The 18,050-nt window shown below is 38.7% G+C and overlaps 1 protein-coding gene across 1 annotated transcript in view; it reads right to left on the minus strand.

The window, feature by feature from the left end:
• Positions 1-208: 208 nt before the first annotated feature.
• The window catches only part of LOC107743771 (TANK-binding kinase 1-binding protein 1-like), a 62,599-nt gene continuing 44,757 nt past the window's right edge, over positions 209-18,050 (minus strand). Inside the window, exons 7-10 of the mRNA XM_016557174.1 lie at positions 11,443-11,504; positions 6,777-6,892; positions 3,779-4,557; positions 209-2,481 (exon numbers count right to left, since the gene is read on the minus strand). Of these exons, the coding sequence (XP_016412660.1) occupies positions 2,350-2,481; positions 3,779-4,557; positions 6,777-6,892; positions 11,443-11,504 (1,089 nt within the window). The 3' untranslated portion in view covers positions 209-2,349. The remainder of the gene's footprint in view (positions 2,482-3,778; positions 4,558-6,776; positions 6,893-11,442; positions 11,505-18,050) is intronic.

Here is an 18,050-nt window from a genome sequence, read left to right on the forward strand (position 1 = left end):
TTATGCTATATTATTCTTGGATTCAATCTTGGACTTGTTCTATTTCATTTAGCACGTTTTGTATTTCTTTTTGGAGCTGATTGATCATAAGCCTCATTGATCTAAGCTTATGCACCTCAGTTTTTGAGTGAAAAAAACAACAACATTATTTGTGGATAATTTTAGCCATATTCACCAAGTGAGACAAATAGACACAAAATCAGTGCATGTTCCAGTTTATTTCATAATATTTACAGAATATTTTTTGACACTATATGCATTCATTTTCACGTCTTTTTTCCTTTTTTCCCCTTTCTTTCTTTAAAGTACCTTGTTGGTATGACAAAATACCTCTACCCCATTACTGTCCTCTTGGTTCTTCAATAGATTTGTCGAGTTCTCGCATTGTCCCAGTGGAAGTTAGTTGTGTATGGTCAAGGAGCCATATTCACAAATATTAAAGAATATCACAAAAAAAACACACAACAAACTACAGGGCAAAAGAGAGATCATACACTTGGAGCATCCAGAAAAGCATTCGGTTTGCTAATTTGCCTTTGCGAAAAAACAAAACAAAAAAAAAACACTGTCTTGAGGAGCAAGGTAACAACAATAGCTCTTTAAATAACTCCTGAGCGAATCTTTGTGAATAGTGGCTGAAGTTTTACTTTGGTTCTACTCTGCATGTTCATGGACAAGGGTGCAAGACAAGTTATATATATTTAGATATGGAAACTTGTGGGTGATTTATGCAGAAATGAATTGTCTTTACACTTCAGCTGCATCTGTCCACGTCTGCACACTATTCATTAAAAAAATGTTTTCCACGTGTTCCAGTTGCACCATATTTCTGTGTAATATTCTTAAGTGGTACTTGGTCATCATGTGAAAAGAAATGAAAAAAACAAGCAGGCTGTGTCTTTGGTTGTATTGATGGCATTTCAGTTTATCCGCACTTGTTTTTTAGTATTTCATGTAGGCTATTTTGAATGGTGACATCATAGACGATTCATATATTTACAACATCTGGAATGGCATTTTTCCAGAATATTAGCAATTGCCACATAAAATTAGATGGCCAATTGAATGAAACCTCCAACCAGTTATTTGATAGACAGCTTCTTATTTTGGACACACTACTTTCCTATTTTAGCTCCTCTGTATTTGGGTTAGTAGCAGATCCAGTGCCATCATTTTCACAAAGTCTGCAGAATCAGGGAAAATACCTAGAAAGAAGACTTTAACATATAATATAAGGTACACCTGGAAGAATAGGGAATAGTAATATGATTAAACACTTAGCTAATTAAACACTCAGCTGGGTGCTGTGATCATTTAGATCACAGCAATACAAAACTTGAATTAGCAGTTCCAGTAGTTTTCTTTTAATCTTCAGCAATCCATTTGCTCTTATCCAAGCTTGAAAAATGCACATCTATATTATATAGCTGAATTTACAGGTTAATACATACAATTGGCTTTAAATACAGGTATACATTTACAGTACATTAAAAAAAGTTTGAACTGATAAAACAGATTGCGCTCTGTGGTGTGATCAGAAGAACAAATATATTTTGTTAAAGCAATTTTTCTTAAGTAATTACATCAAAAATGATCAAAACCATCCACTGTCTAAGTGTAGCCTACTATGGAAATCAAGTCTTGAGAAACAACAGTAACTGGTGTTTTGTTAGTGGTTGGCTAAAACGGTGTGCACAGAGCTGCAATCATTATGTATATTATGAGAGGAAATTCTTTAAGAATATTTTAAGAAAAAATCGTCCCTTTTTGTACAGCCAAACGCCCCGGAAGACAAACAAAATAGATGTGATTGTGAATTTACAGATAATTACAAATAATCCAGTTGTGTTAAAGGGAAGTCCTGCCAAACTAAGATATATTTAAGGGTAAGACCCTGGAGTATTAAAAAATAAATTATATCTATAAGGTTTTACTTTTTTGCCTAGTAATATTGATAAAGGTAAACTGGATATTAAGTGCTTATATAAAGTGCTGAAATTCAAATAATGCAACCATTGTCCATATGTCCACATTGAAGTGTAAATAATGCAAATAATCATGGGAACTGTAGTTAAAAGCTGAAATGAGAGCCTTAATATTGCAGTATGCTCAGTCAGTTTGGTTTCGTGCATGTAATTGCTGATAAACAGTGTTTAAAAAAGAAAGTTAAAATTTTTCAAGAATTTTGTGTTGAAAAGCAGCAAGATATATAGATATATGAGCCAAATTTTGAGAATGGCCACAGGTGCATCGCCTACATTCTGTCTGAAGGCACCCAGCTAAAAATACCAGGATCAAAGAGTGAATGTAACTGTGGAACAACAGAAGGTCATGGCGTGGCTGTGGGTGTCAGATCTTGCTGTTCTCCAGGTGCGAGTCAATGTGCTTGATCAAGGCATCATCAGGGTAACCAACAGGGAAGATTAGCTGGCACAGCGGGCAGCTCCTGACGTCACCCTCCTCCTCCGTCTCCATCCACAGCTGTAAAGGACACAGTGATATGTTTGACAGCCGTAATGTTTAAAATCCACGTTTTAAAATCGAACAGATATAATAAAGGTGAAATGTGTATTTTATTGAATTTAAACTATCTTCTCCTTTTCCAGCTTGTTTGGCACAGACAGCTATATGTAAGCCATTTGATTATGAATTTCTCTGACATCTGTAAACACTGTGTCTCCATGGTGCTTTCAAAATATTTCTGTGTTGGTTAAAGCAGCCAGACACTGCAACGGTGGCTCAACCAATGGAGTGAGTTTGGGGGTGGGGTTATCTGTTTGTACAGCCAATAATAGACACCTCAGTTGTGCATTTGGAATCTCCCTTTCAAGTCAGTTCTCATTTATATATTTAATTGGCCAAACTCTACAGGAAGTTGGTTTACAGGAAGTGGATATTCAAAAAATTTGATGAGTAATAGTATTCTTGGAAATTAATTGTTATTCCATGCTGCTCTACAAATTTATTAAATACGAAAAAGTAATTGGGAAACAAAATCAGGTGACATTTCAAATTTTAAGACATTTAAACATTAAGATGTGGCTTTGTCAAGCCACCATTTAAAGTTTGATTTAGCAAACCTTTCTTTTTTTAGTTAAAAATATTCTCAATTTAATTCTGAATGCTGCACAAGTTTGAGGAATCCAGTCTGAAAAAATTCATTTGGAATTCTGTTGGGTGACACACATGGTGTAGAAATTACACATTTCACCTTTGTTATATTCTCAAAATAGGTTTATTGGAAAAATGTGCCTCTAACTACATTTTTGCAAAACTCCAATAACATATCTATTTATACAAACACCAACAACTTTTACTCCTTTTCACACAGATTATGATTACAGGAGGAGATTATCAATGAATACTTTTTGTTCTATGCCAAATTGCGGTTCTATGCACAATACTATATTATGACCTCAAAATACTTTTACAATAACGCATGATTTGTAAACTGATATATTTTGACGTTCGCATCACATAACCATCTCTATATGGATGGCTTTTCTGATGTAGTAAACTTGCTCGGAAGCTCGTCTGGTACAAGCATTGCACTTTCAATATGGCGTGCTTGGGGTACAAGTCAGATTTATGTTCATCTGTTTTGGATAAAACTGAACTTGCTTGTAGCACCACTCACTACACATTTCACTTTGAAAGTGTCACAAAATGAGCCAGAAGCAACGTAACATAATTTTACAGAAATGTCACCACAGGCACATTTTTTTCCCAATGAGCCTATGTAGGTTAGTCTGGCCACTGAATGTGATTTGCTACTCACATTGATGGATGGCCAAGACTGGGCGTGCTCTGCGTGCAGGTATCCAGGTGGGTGACAGCTTGGGGTGTTGGGACGGGAAGGAATGGGGAAAGCAGAACAAGAGGCGGGGCCTCTGGAGATTGATGAGGGGCTCGACACCCCCAGTGTTCGTGGAGGACTGATGGGATGAGGGCAGGACCATTCCTCCTCATCCTCTGAGGACTGTGGAGGCTGTGGAGATGGATGCAGAGGTGCTGGGCTGTGCTGAGGCTCAAAATGCAAGTGGGACACATCCGAGTGGTGGAAAGACAGCTCCCTGGTCAGCCGAGGAGATTCAGCCAATCCCCCATCACCTCCAACCCCGGACTGAGAGCTCTGTCTTTGAACTAACATGTGCTGGCTTCCTCCATGTTGCTGTTGTTGTTGCTGCTGCTGCTGCTTGTGGTAGCTGTTGACATATGGTCGAGGTTTCGGCAAAGTGGACACCGGGTCCAGAGTGAACCGCGGGGGCCGTTGATAAGCCGACGGATCGGCTACTTCAGAGTAACTGCGTCTTCCCTGGAAACTGGCCCTCAAGTGGTGGGAAGTGGGCCTGCAGGAATAGGATGCGGGGCCGTTGCTGAGCTCAGGCAGAGGTGAGCGACGGTGCATGTCTGGAGAGAGACGTTGCAGAACAGGGGAGCGTCGCTGGGGAATAGGAGAATGACGCTGTTGAATGGGGGAATGCCGCTGTTGGATTGGGGAATGTCGCTGTGGAACAGGAGAATGCCTCTGGTGAGGGACAGGAGAGTGGCGCTGAACTAGAAAATAAACACAGGACATAAGAAAGTGAAAAACGTTCTGCAGAATGAATATAAGACACAAGACACGTTTAAACAAACACATTGATTAAATGCCTGAGATCAGTGTAAATCTTGTCAAAAAATTACTGATGAAATTTCTCTAAAGTCAGCCTCATATATTAGTCATATAAGTCATATATTTAATCTAAATATAACTATTGGTCAGATGACAGACTTCTCTCTGGTGATGTATGCTGGACTTTTCCCTCATTTAGTCCGCTTAAACTCTGCCTCTGCAATCTCACATTCATTTGCCTCCATTTTTGCCTCCTCCACATCTCAAAATCCAATCAGCAACCGATAAATAGAACCAAGTTCCCATCCTACTTTTTTCTTTATAATTAATCTGTTAGACTTGGATGTCACAACAAAAATCTGATGCTACATTTGTTTTATCACTATAAAGCCATGTTTTAACGAAGCCTGAATTTGTTCCCACAACTTTTTAATTCATTCCCTCGTTTTATTTAAATCGTGGCCACAAATTAAGAACTTGCTCCCTCATTTTAGAAAACTGTGGCCATGTTGTATTAATTTGTTCCCTCATTTTAATTAAATCAAAACGGAAGAATGAATTAGTATAATGTGGCCATCATTTACAAAAATGAAGGAGAAAATTAATAAGTTGTGGGAACAAATTCTAATTTGTGGCCACAATAAATATATTTTCGGGGCTCCGTATATCACAAATGCAATGATGATTTATTTTCATCAGCAGTAACAAAGACAAGACGAAAAATGCATCATGACAATATTTAAACAGTTTCATGTAAAATACTGTTGCTTGAAATTATGCCATCACAAGAAATTAACATGCATTGACACACACACACACACACACACACACACACACAACATATTACAACTTACATCTGCACAAAATCACACGAAATTGAACACATAGTTAAGTTAACACATAGTAAGACACATAGTGAATATGGTCTATGTAACAACAAACTAAAACATGGGCAATGACATAGTTTCTGTTAAATTTATATAGTTAAATTCATATATAAAATGTTTGAATATTTGATTTAATTAAAGGTAGCATGGTTCATTCGGAAGAATATTTTAAAGGGTGGTGTAAAGAGCACAGTCCCTAATGGACAGATAGACGTCTGTAATGACTTCCTCTTTCCCCTCACATTTCCTCTTTCAGATATTTTCATATTGTTTTCCTGTGCATTCACACCAGCACCTGCGGTAGGCTACTTCTAACCAACTTTCTGACTAGCAACAGGCACACAAGATCCTGTACAGAAGATGCATCTGTCTCTCAATTATAAGTCTAATGTGCATATACTCAGCTTCCTGCTATCGTGAGATTGCAATCAGCTATTTAGAGAAATCAGTCCTTCTATCTATGAATCAGTAAGGCTTTTTTTCCCCCTCCATCTCCGCTTCTGCTTTTTGGTCTGGTTTCCTATATCAAATGGGTTGTGCGGTTGAGAGCAGAGGTGCTAAAAAGATAAGGGGGAGTTGTTTATGTTCTCAAACTCTTAAGAGACACTCAACATGAGAGGCGATCAGAACATGTCAGCAAAAATATTCCTTGTGGAATTTAACCAGACAGCAAACAAGTATGCAGTGCTAAAAAAAAGCGCCCGTTTACACACCCACTGTGCTGAATTTTGATGAGTTTGGCAAATTGGTTTTATTACAAAAGAGGTTCGTTAAAGTATGAAAATATGATTATTACCTAAACCAGGTCTTCATTACACTACATGGCAAAATGTATGAGCATCAGTAAGGTCAGGCGTTGGCAGTGGATGTTCCAATTCATCTCAAAGGACTTCATTGAGTGCCGTGGGTCCAACAGTTAAGGCATTAGAATATTAAGTAATACTAAAATATTTTTAGAAAAAGGGTTAGGGTTAGTATAGATATATTTTTTTATAATACAAACATTTTATGAAATATTTCTCTGTAAAATATTGTACTGGTGGAATCCTGTGACAATGCCACATTAGAAAAGACACTGAGCTCTTTCTACTATACAAACCAATAATTAGAAGGTATATTCGTAGAATATACACATACTTTTGGACATACAGTATAGTGTATATTCATGACTGTTTAAAGTGTAATCACAGTTGTTTAAATATCTATGTCTCTATGACTGAATGTGTATTATGGACGACATATGGAGATGCTTTACCGGGCCCTTGTCCTCATACCTGGGCTTGCCGGCTCCTGTGAGACTTTCCGCAATATCTCTGTCTGTTTCGAGGTCAGAGCCTGCAACTTGCCCAACTCCTCTGTTAGTTCAGTATAGGCCAAAGCCAGATTTACTCTGTAGAGAGAGCAGGAGAAAGAGAGAGAATGAGAAGGGAGTGACTGAGAAAGAGAGAGACAGTTAGAGTGAATTAACTAAACCGTTTTAGTCTCATAACCACCTGCAATCAAGTTTAACCAGGTGCTAAATGCATTGAAATAGCATTGCATCATGAGTACTTGAATAAATTCTCTGTCCTCACTGTTTTATTCTTTCTATATAAAATTTATATTTAAAAATCTATGTTGGCACATAAATTCACAAAACTAGGTGTTATTACCGTCTGCTAATCAGCTAAGAAGGAACTGCACTTCATCTACACAGCAGTAACATTTTGTATGTTAACACATTACTGTATAACTGACAATGACTAATAAAGTATCATTCCTTAGTACTTAGCTGTGTGACATATAAAAGCAATAATAAGGTGATTCGCTTCAGCACATAACAATGGTTGACAATTATGTTCATGACAGTTGGTAACACTATTTAACTGTGATATGTGTCACTCCACCAGTGAGAACATAACGCATGACTGGCACAGAGAAGAAAACAGTGTAGTTTCAAATCATCTGACTCTGCAGTAACTCACCATGGCAACCAAATTTCTAAAAAGCCTCAGTCATCACAAAAATTGGCAAGTGATTTCCTACATTGCTCTGCAAGTCTTTCGCAGCACTCTGCTGTCTCTTTCTTCACACGTAATAAAATAAATTTAACTCAATCAATTTTTAATCTTCAATTATAATCTATCATATAATAAGCAATCAGTTTTTCATGATCAATAATAAAATAAATCAGTATGGTTTATATTGCAGTAATGACTGGATGACTGTACATTGTCTGTTACTTAAAGGGTTAGTTCATGCAAAAATTAAAATTAGTCCATAAATTACTCACCCTCAAGTCATCCTAGGTGTATATGACTTTCTTCTTTCAGACGAATCCAGTCGGAGTTATATTAAAAATTGTCTTTGATCTTTCAAGCTGTTTAATGCCACTCAGCGGGTGTTGCATGCATCCGTCCAAAAGCAGTTAATTAAAATGCGCCCATCCATAAAATAAAAGTGTCACACATGGCTCGGGGGGGGGTGAACAAAGGCCTTCTGTAGCGAATCGATGCGTTTTTGTAAGAAAAAAATCCATATTCAAAACTTTATAATAACTTTAATGTAGCTTGCGCTCACTGTTGTAAAGGGAAGCAGATGCGGGGGGAATGATGTATAAGGTCAGCTTTGCATGCGCCTCGTCTGAAAGAAGAAAGTCATATACACCTAGGATGACTTGAGGGTGAGCAATTTATGGGCTAATTTTCATTTTTGGGTGAACTAACCCTTTAACTCACAACCTTCCTTCCATTGATACTCATTTATTTTTTTAACAAAAATTTTTATCAGATTCTGTGTCTTGATTTTTATCTAGCTTACTCAAAAGATTCATAATTCAAATGCACAACAATCAAATAAGTCTGACACATTTATGATAATCATCAAAAAGTAAGTTTTTTTGGTAAAACATGCCAGCTATCTTGGATGCAAAGAAACAGAAACTATGTCATCAGATGCACTTTATCTGATTATGCATAGACCGAATTCACAAAAACCTTCGGTGCTTTATTATAAAAAGACTCATAGTTTTTGAGATGGTGTTAGATATATCAGGAGAGACATTTCAGTTTTACACTTCAGTGGGCACGTGTGACCAATTACTTTTTTAACATGCATATGTTCGCATGAATTTGACAACCACAGATAATTATATATAGTATAAGTTGTGTAAACAACAACAACTCTTGGTGCTTTTTAAAAAAAATACTTTTTAAGTAAATGTAAAACAGCTCACTGCAAAAAAAATAAAAAATTAAAAGCTTTTAAGGTCAACTACCATTTTGACTATGTATTGTCAGTAATATGTATACTGCACATTTTGATTAATTGCAAATGGCAATAAGGACTATATATATATATATATATATATATATATATACACACACACACAAGAAGTTCACTGCCTTTTAAATAACATGAGTTAAATGAATCATCTGCCACCAAAGCGGTTTGGTGCAAGGTCACATCTCATCAATTTTCTCTCTCAGTTAGTGGAGAACTTAGCTCTCTGCCTCTTTCTCAGTCCCACACACACACAAATTGCCATATGGCCCAAAGAAATCTGCGTTAGCTGAGTATGAGAGAACCAGCAGCACAGTTGCATAATCTTGCCTTGTATTTTAACACCAATACTTAATACCAAAGAACAAACCAACCTCAATATAGACAAAGTACTGGGTGTTCAGCCTTAATTTGTATTCGTAGAACACATGTCAAAAGAAACCACAGGCCAATCGGTGTTAACCAGCTCACACCACCAGTGATCTGCTAAGTTGTCTTCTGTTGCTGTCCAATGAGCCATAGCATTGTATATTCTTACCGTTGTGCTCATTGTGTCCTTCATTTGGCCCTCTGGGCTCCTGAGCATCCACAGTCAGGCTCAAGCAGCCATGGTACTCAGTAGTTATGAGTTGTTTTTCTCCTCCTTCATTATCGATGCCTGAGCAACAACTCGGCTGTCCAATTGTCATCCTCATTTGATAGACACTATCTATCAAAGAGGTATTTACAGCAGATTTAGATGATGTGTGACTTTTTTTCTCACCTCCACACAAGCTTACACACACACACACACACACACACACACTTGCATGCACAATCTACAGTATGAATCTTATGAAACGGACTATGAATGCATCACCTTTTGGACTGTTCACTGAAACGTCCCTATTAACATACATGAAATTAAACAAGAGTAGTGTCACCTGCATGTCCTGTTTCTGTCTGTCTGTCTATCTGTCTGTCTGTCTGTCATTTATGTGTGTATAGACATACTGTATACACACACGTTACATATCTGTGTGTGTGTGTGTGTGTGTACATTGAAGTATAAATCACAACTGTATGAAAAAATTTTTTTTGAGCAGTTGCAGAACTATTAAGTACAAAAATAAGAAAATGTGAAAAAAAATGTGTGGGAGGATGTGTGTGTGTGTGTGTGTGTGTATTTGTGTGCTTTTTATCTGAATATTGATGATGATCTAGTGTGGGAGGCATGGGTATGTGGGCTGCTTGAGTGATGTCTGACCTTTACTTTGAAACTAGTATCTATAATATTCGTCTTCTTTATGCAAACAAATGTCGGCTATATGAATTTACCTTCTATTTTTTCAGCAAAACATCAATCTAAAGCAGCCAAATAACTTAATCAGCACAGCCCACACTGCAGACGATAAATACTAATCAGAAACAAATAAGTACCTTTTCCCAGAAAGCATTATTTTATTCAAATAATTGCAAAACTTCTTAACCCTTCAAATCAGTATGTTTGGGTAAATAATGCACTTAAAAGTTTGTTGTCTGAACCAAACAACTAAAATACATGCTGAATGATAGCTATTTTTAACATTTCAAGGCCCTTCTTGCATGCATACTCAAGCGTGTATATATATGTGTGTGTGTGTGTATTTCTAATAAAATACCCACACATATACTTACATACACACACATTGGATATACCTTTGAAATATATATATATATATATATATACATGTATGTATGTGTGTGTGTGTGTGTGTGTGTGTGTGTGTGTATAGACACACATACACACTTAAAATGTTTAAATGAGAATGGCTATATTTACAGTGAGGTGACACTCTCGGGTTTATGGTTGTTTATGTTGGGACAACGCCTTTTAACACACAAAGACAGCTAAGTCAGTTTAACTGCCAATGCATCATTAGCCAGGTTTCCGTCCAAGGATTTTTCTGCATATAAAGACTCAACGCATCAAAATGTTTACCGACATAGCTGATGGAAATGCCATTTATCAATACAATTTCTCAAGTGTCAATGCATCAGCAATGATTTAAAATCATGACATGATATATATATATATATATATATATAGGGATGCCAATGTCAATCATAATAAATCTGAACACTGTGGAAAATATCCAAACCACAGATTGTCTTTTGTCTTTCTTTTAGAATCGGTGGCTATGAAAATGAAAATGTTTTTTTTTTTTCCCCAATAAACTGCTCCATCAGGAAACAAGACAAACAAAACATCAAAAACTACCAGCATAAGAATGTCTGAGTAACTGCAAGTAAGGTTTGGGCCGTTTTCTGTTAAATCACGACTTTTACAAGAACCAGCAGTTCAAACAGAGAGGGGGAGTAAAGTGTGAAACTGTGAGGTGCAAAAAAGAGACTTGCGACCTTTCCAAGAATCCCCATTTCACTTAAACACAGGTTTCTTTCAGTTCACCTGTATTCTCTTCAGCCTCAGTTTAAGAGAACACTTTAGACCACTTCTGTGAGACTGTGATCTGGAGGGTTGCCAATAGCTATATTGCCCTCTACTGGCAAATTTCCATGGCCCACATGTCCAAAGGAAACTAGCCATGCAATTGTATTAAATAATACAGCAGCAAAATTTTATGAAATGGATTTACAAAAGTAGTAACTTAAATGCTTCTGCAGAGCTGTAGGTTTTAAATCAATAAAACAGACACTTACTGTTCATCTCCAACTTTCTTTATCCACTCCACATCACACTGTCCACATGTGGAACTCACCTCCTGCGCAAAAAAGCAATATGTCAGGCTTCATACTTCCTGTATATTACTTATATGCTATTTTAATATATTTTATTTATTGCTGGGATGGCAAAGTTGAATTTTCAGCAGTCAATATCTCAGTCTTCAGTGTCTTTCAGAAGTCATTCTTAAATGCTGATTTCATGCTCAAGAAACATTCTTATTATAAATATTGAAAACAAACAAGTCATTTTTAATATTTTTGTGCAACTTAACACATCCTTGCTAAATAAAATGGTAATTTCTTCCCCAATCAATCAATCCATCCAGAGATGGCAAACGTACACACGTCCTTCACTCAAGTAGAAGTACAGATACTCATGTTTAAAAAGACTCTGATAAAAGTTGAAGTACTGACTAAAATTTTTTATTCAAGTTAAAGTAAAGAAGTATGGGCTCTGACATGTAATTAAGTAAAAAGTTGCCATTACTACTACCTGTTTTAGTGTCACTCTGTTAACTAGACCTCACGTCATATTAATACATTAATTCAAAAGAACTTACATTTCAAATTTCAAAATTTAAAATTTTGTTAGCTAATGAATGTATCCAGGCTAAACAACCACCATGTAGAACACAAGCAGATAAAAAGACAAAGCTGAGGGGGAAAAAAATCTGCCTCTTGTTCTTGGAAACAACTCAAAATTATTATAATAATTTACAAAATTGTAGAAATTGAGGTGTTATACCGTAAATTTTTATTGAGATGCAAACAGAAAGAAAATTAGAGTCCAAGCATTATTTACACTTGTTTACCCCTGTTCACATCAGAATCAGTATCAGAAAGAGCTTTATAGCCAGGTATGTTTACATATACAAGAAATTTATTATGGTGACAGAAGCTTCCACAGCACAAACAGAATGACAGTGACAAGACACAGGTAATGAAAATAGAATAAGTAACAAAAAATAGCAATATACTCCACTCTGCCCTGTAGCGCGACCAGACGGCAACAGTTCAAAGAGGAAGTGGGCTGGGTGTGAGGGGTCCAGAATGATTTTTCCAGCTCTTTTACTCACTCTGGATGAGTACAGTTCTTGGAGAGTGGGGAGGGTTGTACCAGTGATTAGGGATGGGCGATATGGGCTTAAAAATATATCACGATTGTGATGAGAGGGGCGGGGCCGAGAGCCGTGGGAACGGAGCGAGGCCGGTGGAGTAATTGCTAATGCGCGACACCTGCGCCACTCACCGGTCTCGAGTCTCACGGAGGAGCTCCGGAAGGATAAAAAGGAGGAGGGACGACAGTGAAAGACGAGAGAGGACCAGGCCTGGAGTTTATTTTGTGTTTTGGTTTTGTTTGTGCGCGACAGTCATCCGCGAGGGGCTGCCGCTTTACTTTTGTTTTGTGTTTGGTTATTTTATTAAAATCTTTTCATGTTCGCCGGTTCCGGCCTCCTTCTTCCCGATCTACAAACTACGTTACAACGATAATTTCTGATATTTATTGCGATAACGATATCAATGACGATAATTTAGGGAATCCTGTTTCTTTAGACCAGTGGTCACCAAACTTTTTAGGCCCAAGATCCCTGACCTCGGCCTTTATGAAAGACAAGATCTACCTATTGAAGAATTGATCCAGACTAATTTTGCTTGTGTGGAGAATTTTTACCGGTATATCGCAAACGATAAGATATCGCCCATCCCTACCAGTGATTCGCTCAGCAGTCCGGACTATCCACTGTAGTCTTCTGAGGTCAGTTTTGGTAGCTGAGCTGAACCCGACAGTTATAGATGTGCAGAGGACGGATTCAGTGACTGCAGAGTAAAACTGCATCAGCAGCTCCTGTGGCAGGTTGAACTTCCTCAGCTTTCGAAAGAAGTACAGCCTCTGCTGGGCCTTTTTAACAATGGAATCTATGTGGAACTCCCACTTCAGGTACTGAGAAATGGTGGTGCCCAGGAATCTGAATGACTCCACTGTTGCTACAGTGCTGTTCATGATGGTGAGTGGGGGGGGGGGGGCTTCTTGACAATGGAGTCTATGTGGAACTTCCACTTCAGGTACTGAGAGATGGTGGTGCCCAGGACTTGAATGACTCCACTGTTGTTACAGTGCTGTCCATGATGGTGAGTGGGGGGAGAGCAGGGAGGTTTCTCCTGAAGTCCACAATCATCTCCACTGTTTTGAGCGTGTTCAGGTCCAGGTTGTTGACTGCACCAGACAGCCAGCTCTTTAACCTCCTTTCTTTAAGCAGACTCGTCACTGTCCTGGATGAGGCCGATAAGTGTGGTGTCGTCTGCAAACTTCAGGAGCTGGACAGAGGGGTCCTTTGCAGTGCAGTCGTTGATGTAGAGGGATAAGGGCAGTGGGGAGAGAACACATCCCTGGGGGGTGCCAGTGCTAATGGTGCGGGTGCTGGATGAGGATTTCCAGCCTCACTAGCTGCTGACACAGAAAGCTGAGTTAATTTGGACTGGAGGAGGTTTCAGATGATAGTGTTGAAGGGCGAGCTGAAGTCCACAAACAGGATCCTCACATAAGTCCCTGGTTTGTCCAGATATTGTAGGATATAATGCAGTCCCATGTTGACTGCTTCATCCACAGACCTGTTTGCTCGGTAAGCAAACTGCAGGGGGTACAGCAAGAGTCCAGTGATGTCCTTCAGGTGGCCCACCACCAGTTTTTCAAATGACTTCATGACCACAGACGTTAAAGCAACAGGTCTGTAGTCATTTAGTCCTGTGATTTTGGGTTTCTTTGGTATGGGGATGAGGAGCGTTTGAAGCTGGAAGGGACTTCACACAGCTCCAGTGATGAGCACAGGATTTCAGACAGGCTGGTATAACACCATCTGGGTCTGGTGCTTTCTTGTCTTGACCTGACACACATCAACTTCACTGATCCGATCTTGTCTTCTGTTTCCAGAAGACCTGACGCACATCCCTTTCACAGACCCGAAAGTGCAGGAGGGGGGAGTGGGTGGGTTGCTGGATGTGTTAAGGGATCCATGGAGAGAGGGTCAGAATGGGTGTGGGGTGTGAGACAGGGTTTTTCAAACCTGCAATAGAACTCATTCAAATTGTCGGCCAGTTGTTGAGTCAGCACAGTGCTGGGGTATGGTGTTTTCCTTTCCACACTGAAGCAGGCTGAAAACTGGATTCTCAGCTTCTCATGAGTAGTTTCTCTTAGCCACTCTGATCTCCTTTGTCAGTGTGTTTTTGGCCTGTTTATACAAGACTCTGTCCCCATTCCTGTAAGCATCTTCTTTGGCCTGACAGTGCTGTCTGAGTTTTGCAGCGAACCACGGTTTGTCGTTGTTGTAAGTTAAATGAGTCCTGATAGAAATGCACATATCCTCACATAAACTGATGTATGATGTTACAGTGTCTGTAAGCTCGTTCAGATCGGTGGCAGCAGCTTCAAAAACACTTGTCTATTTGTGGAAATTAACTAGCCAGTCACGTTTCCTGAACACGGTTGCATCTCCGTCGTTTGAACCACATTAGTTCAACAATTTAGGGCCGTTGTTAATGATGTCACACGCATGGGGTGGTGTAATAACTTCTGCTAATTAATTGATTCGAGATCTCTGAGATGCTGCTGTATTGAACATGGCACCTGATGACTAATTTACTATGTTTTTTTTCTTGTCAATTTGCTTTATTTGATTTTTGATTAATTGATTCATTGATGTTGTCTATGAGGGGCTGCCGCTTTTACTTTCGTTTTGTGTTCATTTATTTGTTTATTAAAGTTTTATATTTAAATAAACTAACACAAAACAAAAGTAAAAGCGGCAGCCCCTCACAGATGACTGCCGCATAAAACAACAACATAAAATCCAGGCCTGGTCCTCTCTCATCTCGCACTGTCGTCACGCCTCCTTTTATCCTTCCGGAGCTCCTCCGTGGGACTCGAGACCGGTGAGTGGCACAGGTGTCGCTCATTATCATTAACTCTACCGGCCTCGCTCCATTCCCACGGCTCTCAGCCCCGCCCCACTAATCACAGTATTGATTAAAATGTATATATATATTTAAATAGAATGGAAGATATAGATTGTACTGCATGTTAGCTTGCTTACTGTGCCCAAGAGCATAATTTATTTAAGTCCATATGTCTTACTAACAAGAAACTATGCTTCCAACCACAGGTGGAGAGCTGTAGTTCCTATCACGTAAGTTTGCAACGATGTTTGCGAATGTTCGTTTGAACTCTGGTTTCGGGAAACACCAAATCGATGAACTATGTTGGTAATGACGGAACTTGCGACCATAGTTTGCTAATGATGCTTTTGGGAAACGCACCCCAAGTCGGTGGCAGAAGCTTCAAAAACACTCCGATCAGTGCAGTCGAAGCAGGCTTGTAAATCCCACTCTGCTTCATTAGTCCATCTTTTTTACAGTCCTTATTACAGGTTTAGCTGATTTCAGTTTCTGCCTGTAGGTATAAGATGAACCAAACAGTGATCAGAAAAGCTCCCAAAGCTGCCCGTGGGACAGAGTGATATGCATCCTTTATTGTGGTGTAACAGTGGTCCAATATATTACAGTCTCTGGTAGGACATGTAACGTGCTGTCTGTATTTTGGCAGATCACGGGAGATATTTGCTTTATTAAAGTCACCTAAAATGATTATAACAGAGTCCGGGTGTTGTTGTTCTATGTCTGTGATTGATCAGCCAGCTGCTGCAGCGCTGCATTCACACATGCTTGCGGAGAAATGTAGACGCTTACGAGAATGAACGAGAAAAACTCCCGCGTGAGTAGAATGGTTTACAGTTGATGAAAAGCGCTTCTAGATCGGGACAGCACATCTTCTTCAGCCCTGTTACATCTGTACACCACCGTTCATTGATGTAGAAGCATGTCCCACCACCAAGCAATTTGCTTGAACAGCACTGCCGCTCCACCAACTACAATGTCCAGTAAAACATCAGAATAGTCAAAAACCGGTGAGGACAAGCAAAACAGGACAAACTAAGAAACCATTATAACAACTGAGGAATTCGACTCCGAGGCGGCCATCCCCGGCACCATCTTGGAGAAACATTGTTTTTTTTTTTCATGCATGGGGCCTATAACTATAAATCATTAGAAATGTCTAAGATTTTATTATAAAATATTAAGTTATTATGATAAAACTCTGTCACAGTAATTTCTCGTCAGGAAATCTTATGCCTCCACTGAAAGAAAAACTCCTGTACACTTCTCTACACTGGATAAAAACGTATGGATATGGATGTTTACTTCCAATTTTTTTAGAGAAAAGTAGCGTGTTGTGAGCATTAGTGAGTACACACACATAATGTAATGTCTGTTTTATTCATACTCGTAGTCAGAATGGCGCCCTCGCGCAGAAACTCCACAAGAGAGACTCACAGAAGTAATATAGCCTATAACATTCCAGGAAATCCCTTATATGGACAAAGGCATCCAGCTATCGCTGTAGCTGAATAAAATGCATATAGAGACATTTTACCTGATGAAACATCAATACAATAGGGTGTTTTCATGACACGCCATCAATCCGGAAGCTGGCCATATTGGCGGCACTGAACGTAAACAATGCCACTGAACCGAACGGAACTCTTGTGTGGGCTTTGTGAAAAAACAAAGTAATTCACTATGTCGGAATAAGAAATATAAGGAAGAATTGTCTGGTCATCAGTCCACAACAAAGGAGCCAGCTCGTACGGATCTTTACCACCTATTAACTTTAGTTTGTCAAAATATCGCATTGTTTTCTGCTTACTAAGTCCTTCTCTATATGATTTAGCAGCTTATGTTTTTTCCATGGTTTAGACATCATAAATTATTAGAACAACGTCTTCAGTAGTACATTAACCGTGCAATCCATGCTGTTGTTTACATCCAAGTATCTCCAATATGGCATGCATCCGGGTAACTGACCAAACCGTGACGTAGGTGTAAACGCTCTATAGACATACAATTGTGACAATATATGGTTTATCTGTGTTCAAGCCATCTTGTGTATTTTTATAAGAATAAAGTATATTTATAATGCAGTAGCCTTCTATCACTGTATCGATACTATAATTGTATGGTTTCTGCCTCATTATCTGATATGAAACCCAGTGGTGTAATGTAACGAAGTAATAATACTTCGTTACAGTACTTAAGTAAAGTACAGATACTCCCAAAAAATACTTGAGTTTTTATATTTCAGCCAACTTTTGCTATTACTCCACTACATTTCCTAATTAATATGTATACTTTTACTCCGATACATTTCCCCGAAGCATATTCGTTATTTACTACAAAATAGTCAGAAGTCAGAAGCACACAGACTGCAGGAAATCAGGTTTGACGAATCAGTGGTCTGGCGCTTGTAAGTTAGACTCCTAAAAACACCTTTGCTCACGTGCAAACAAGTGCGCGCACAACCGCGGATGATTCATTTTCCACTCAAGTCGAGTCGTGATAATATGGTAAGTGTTGTTGTAATGATGTGCGATCTGACATTATCAAGTAGGCTATATCACTAAATCACACAGAGTGCACGCACGTTGATTTATTAGTCTATAAAACTCAAAATTCCAGGCATTCTAAATTGTAGA

The sequence above is a fragment of the Sinocyclocheilus rhinocerous genome, unplaced genomic scaffold (assembly GCF_001515625.1).
Source record: "Sinocyclocheilus rhinocerous isolate Xijiao unplaced genomic scaffold, SAMN03320098_v1.1 scaffold497, whole genome shotgun sequence".
Classification (NCBI taxonomy): Eukaryota; Metazoa; Chordata; class Actinopteri; order Cypriniformes; family Cyprinidae; genus Sinocyclocheilus; species Sinocyclocheilus rhinocerous.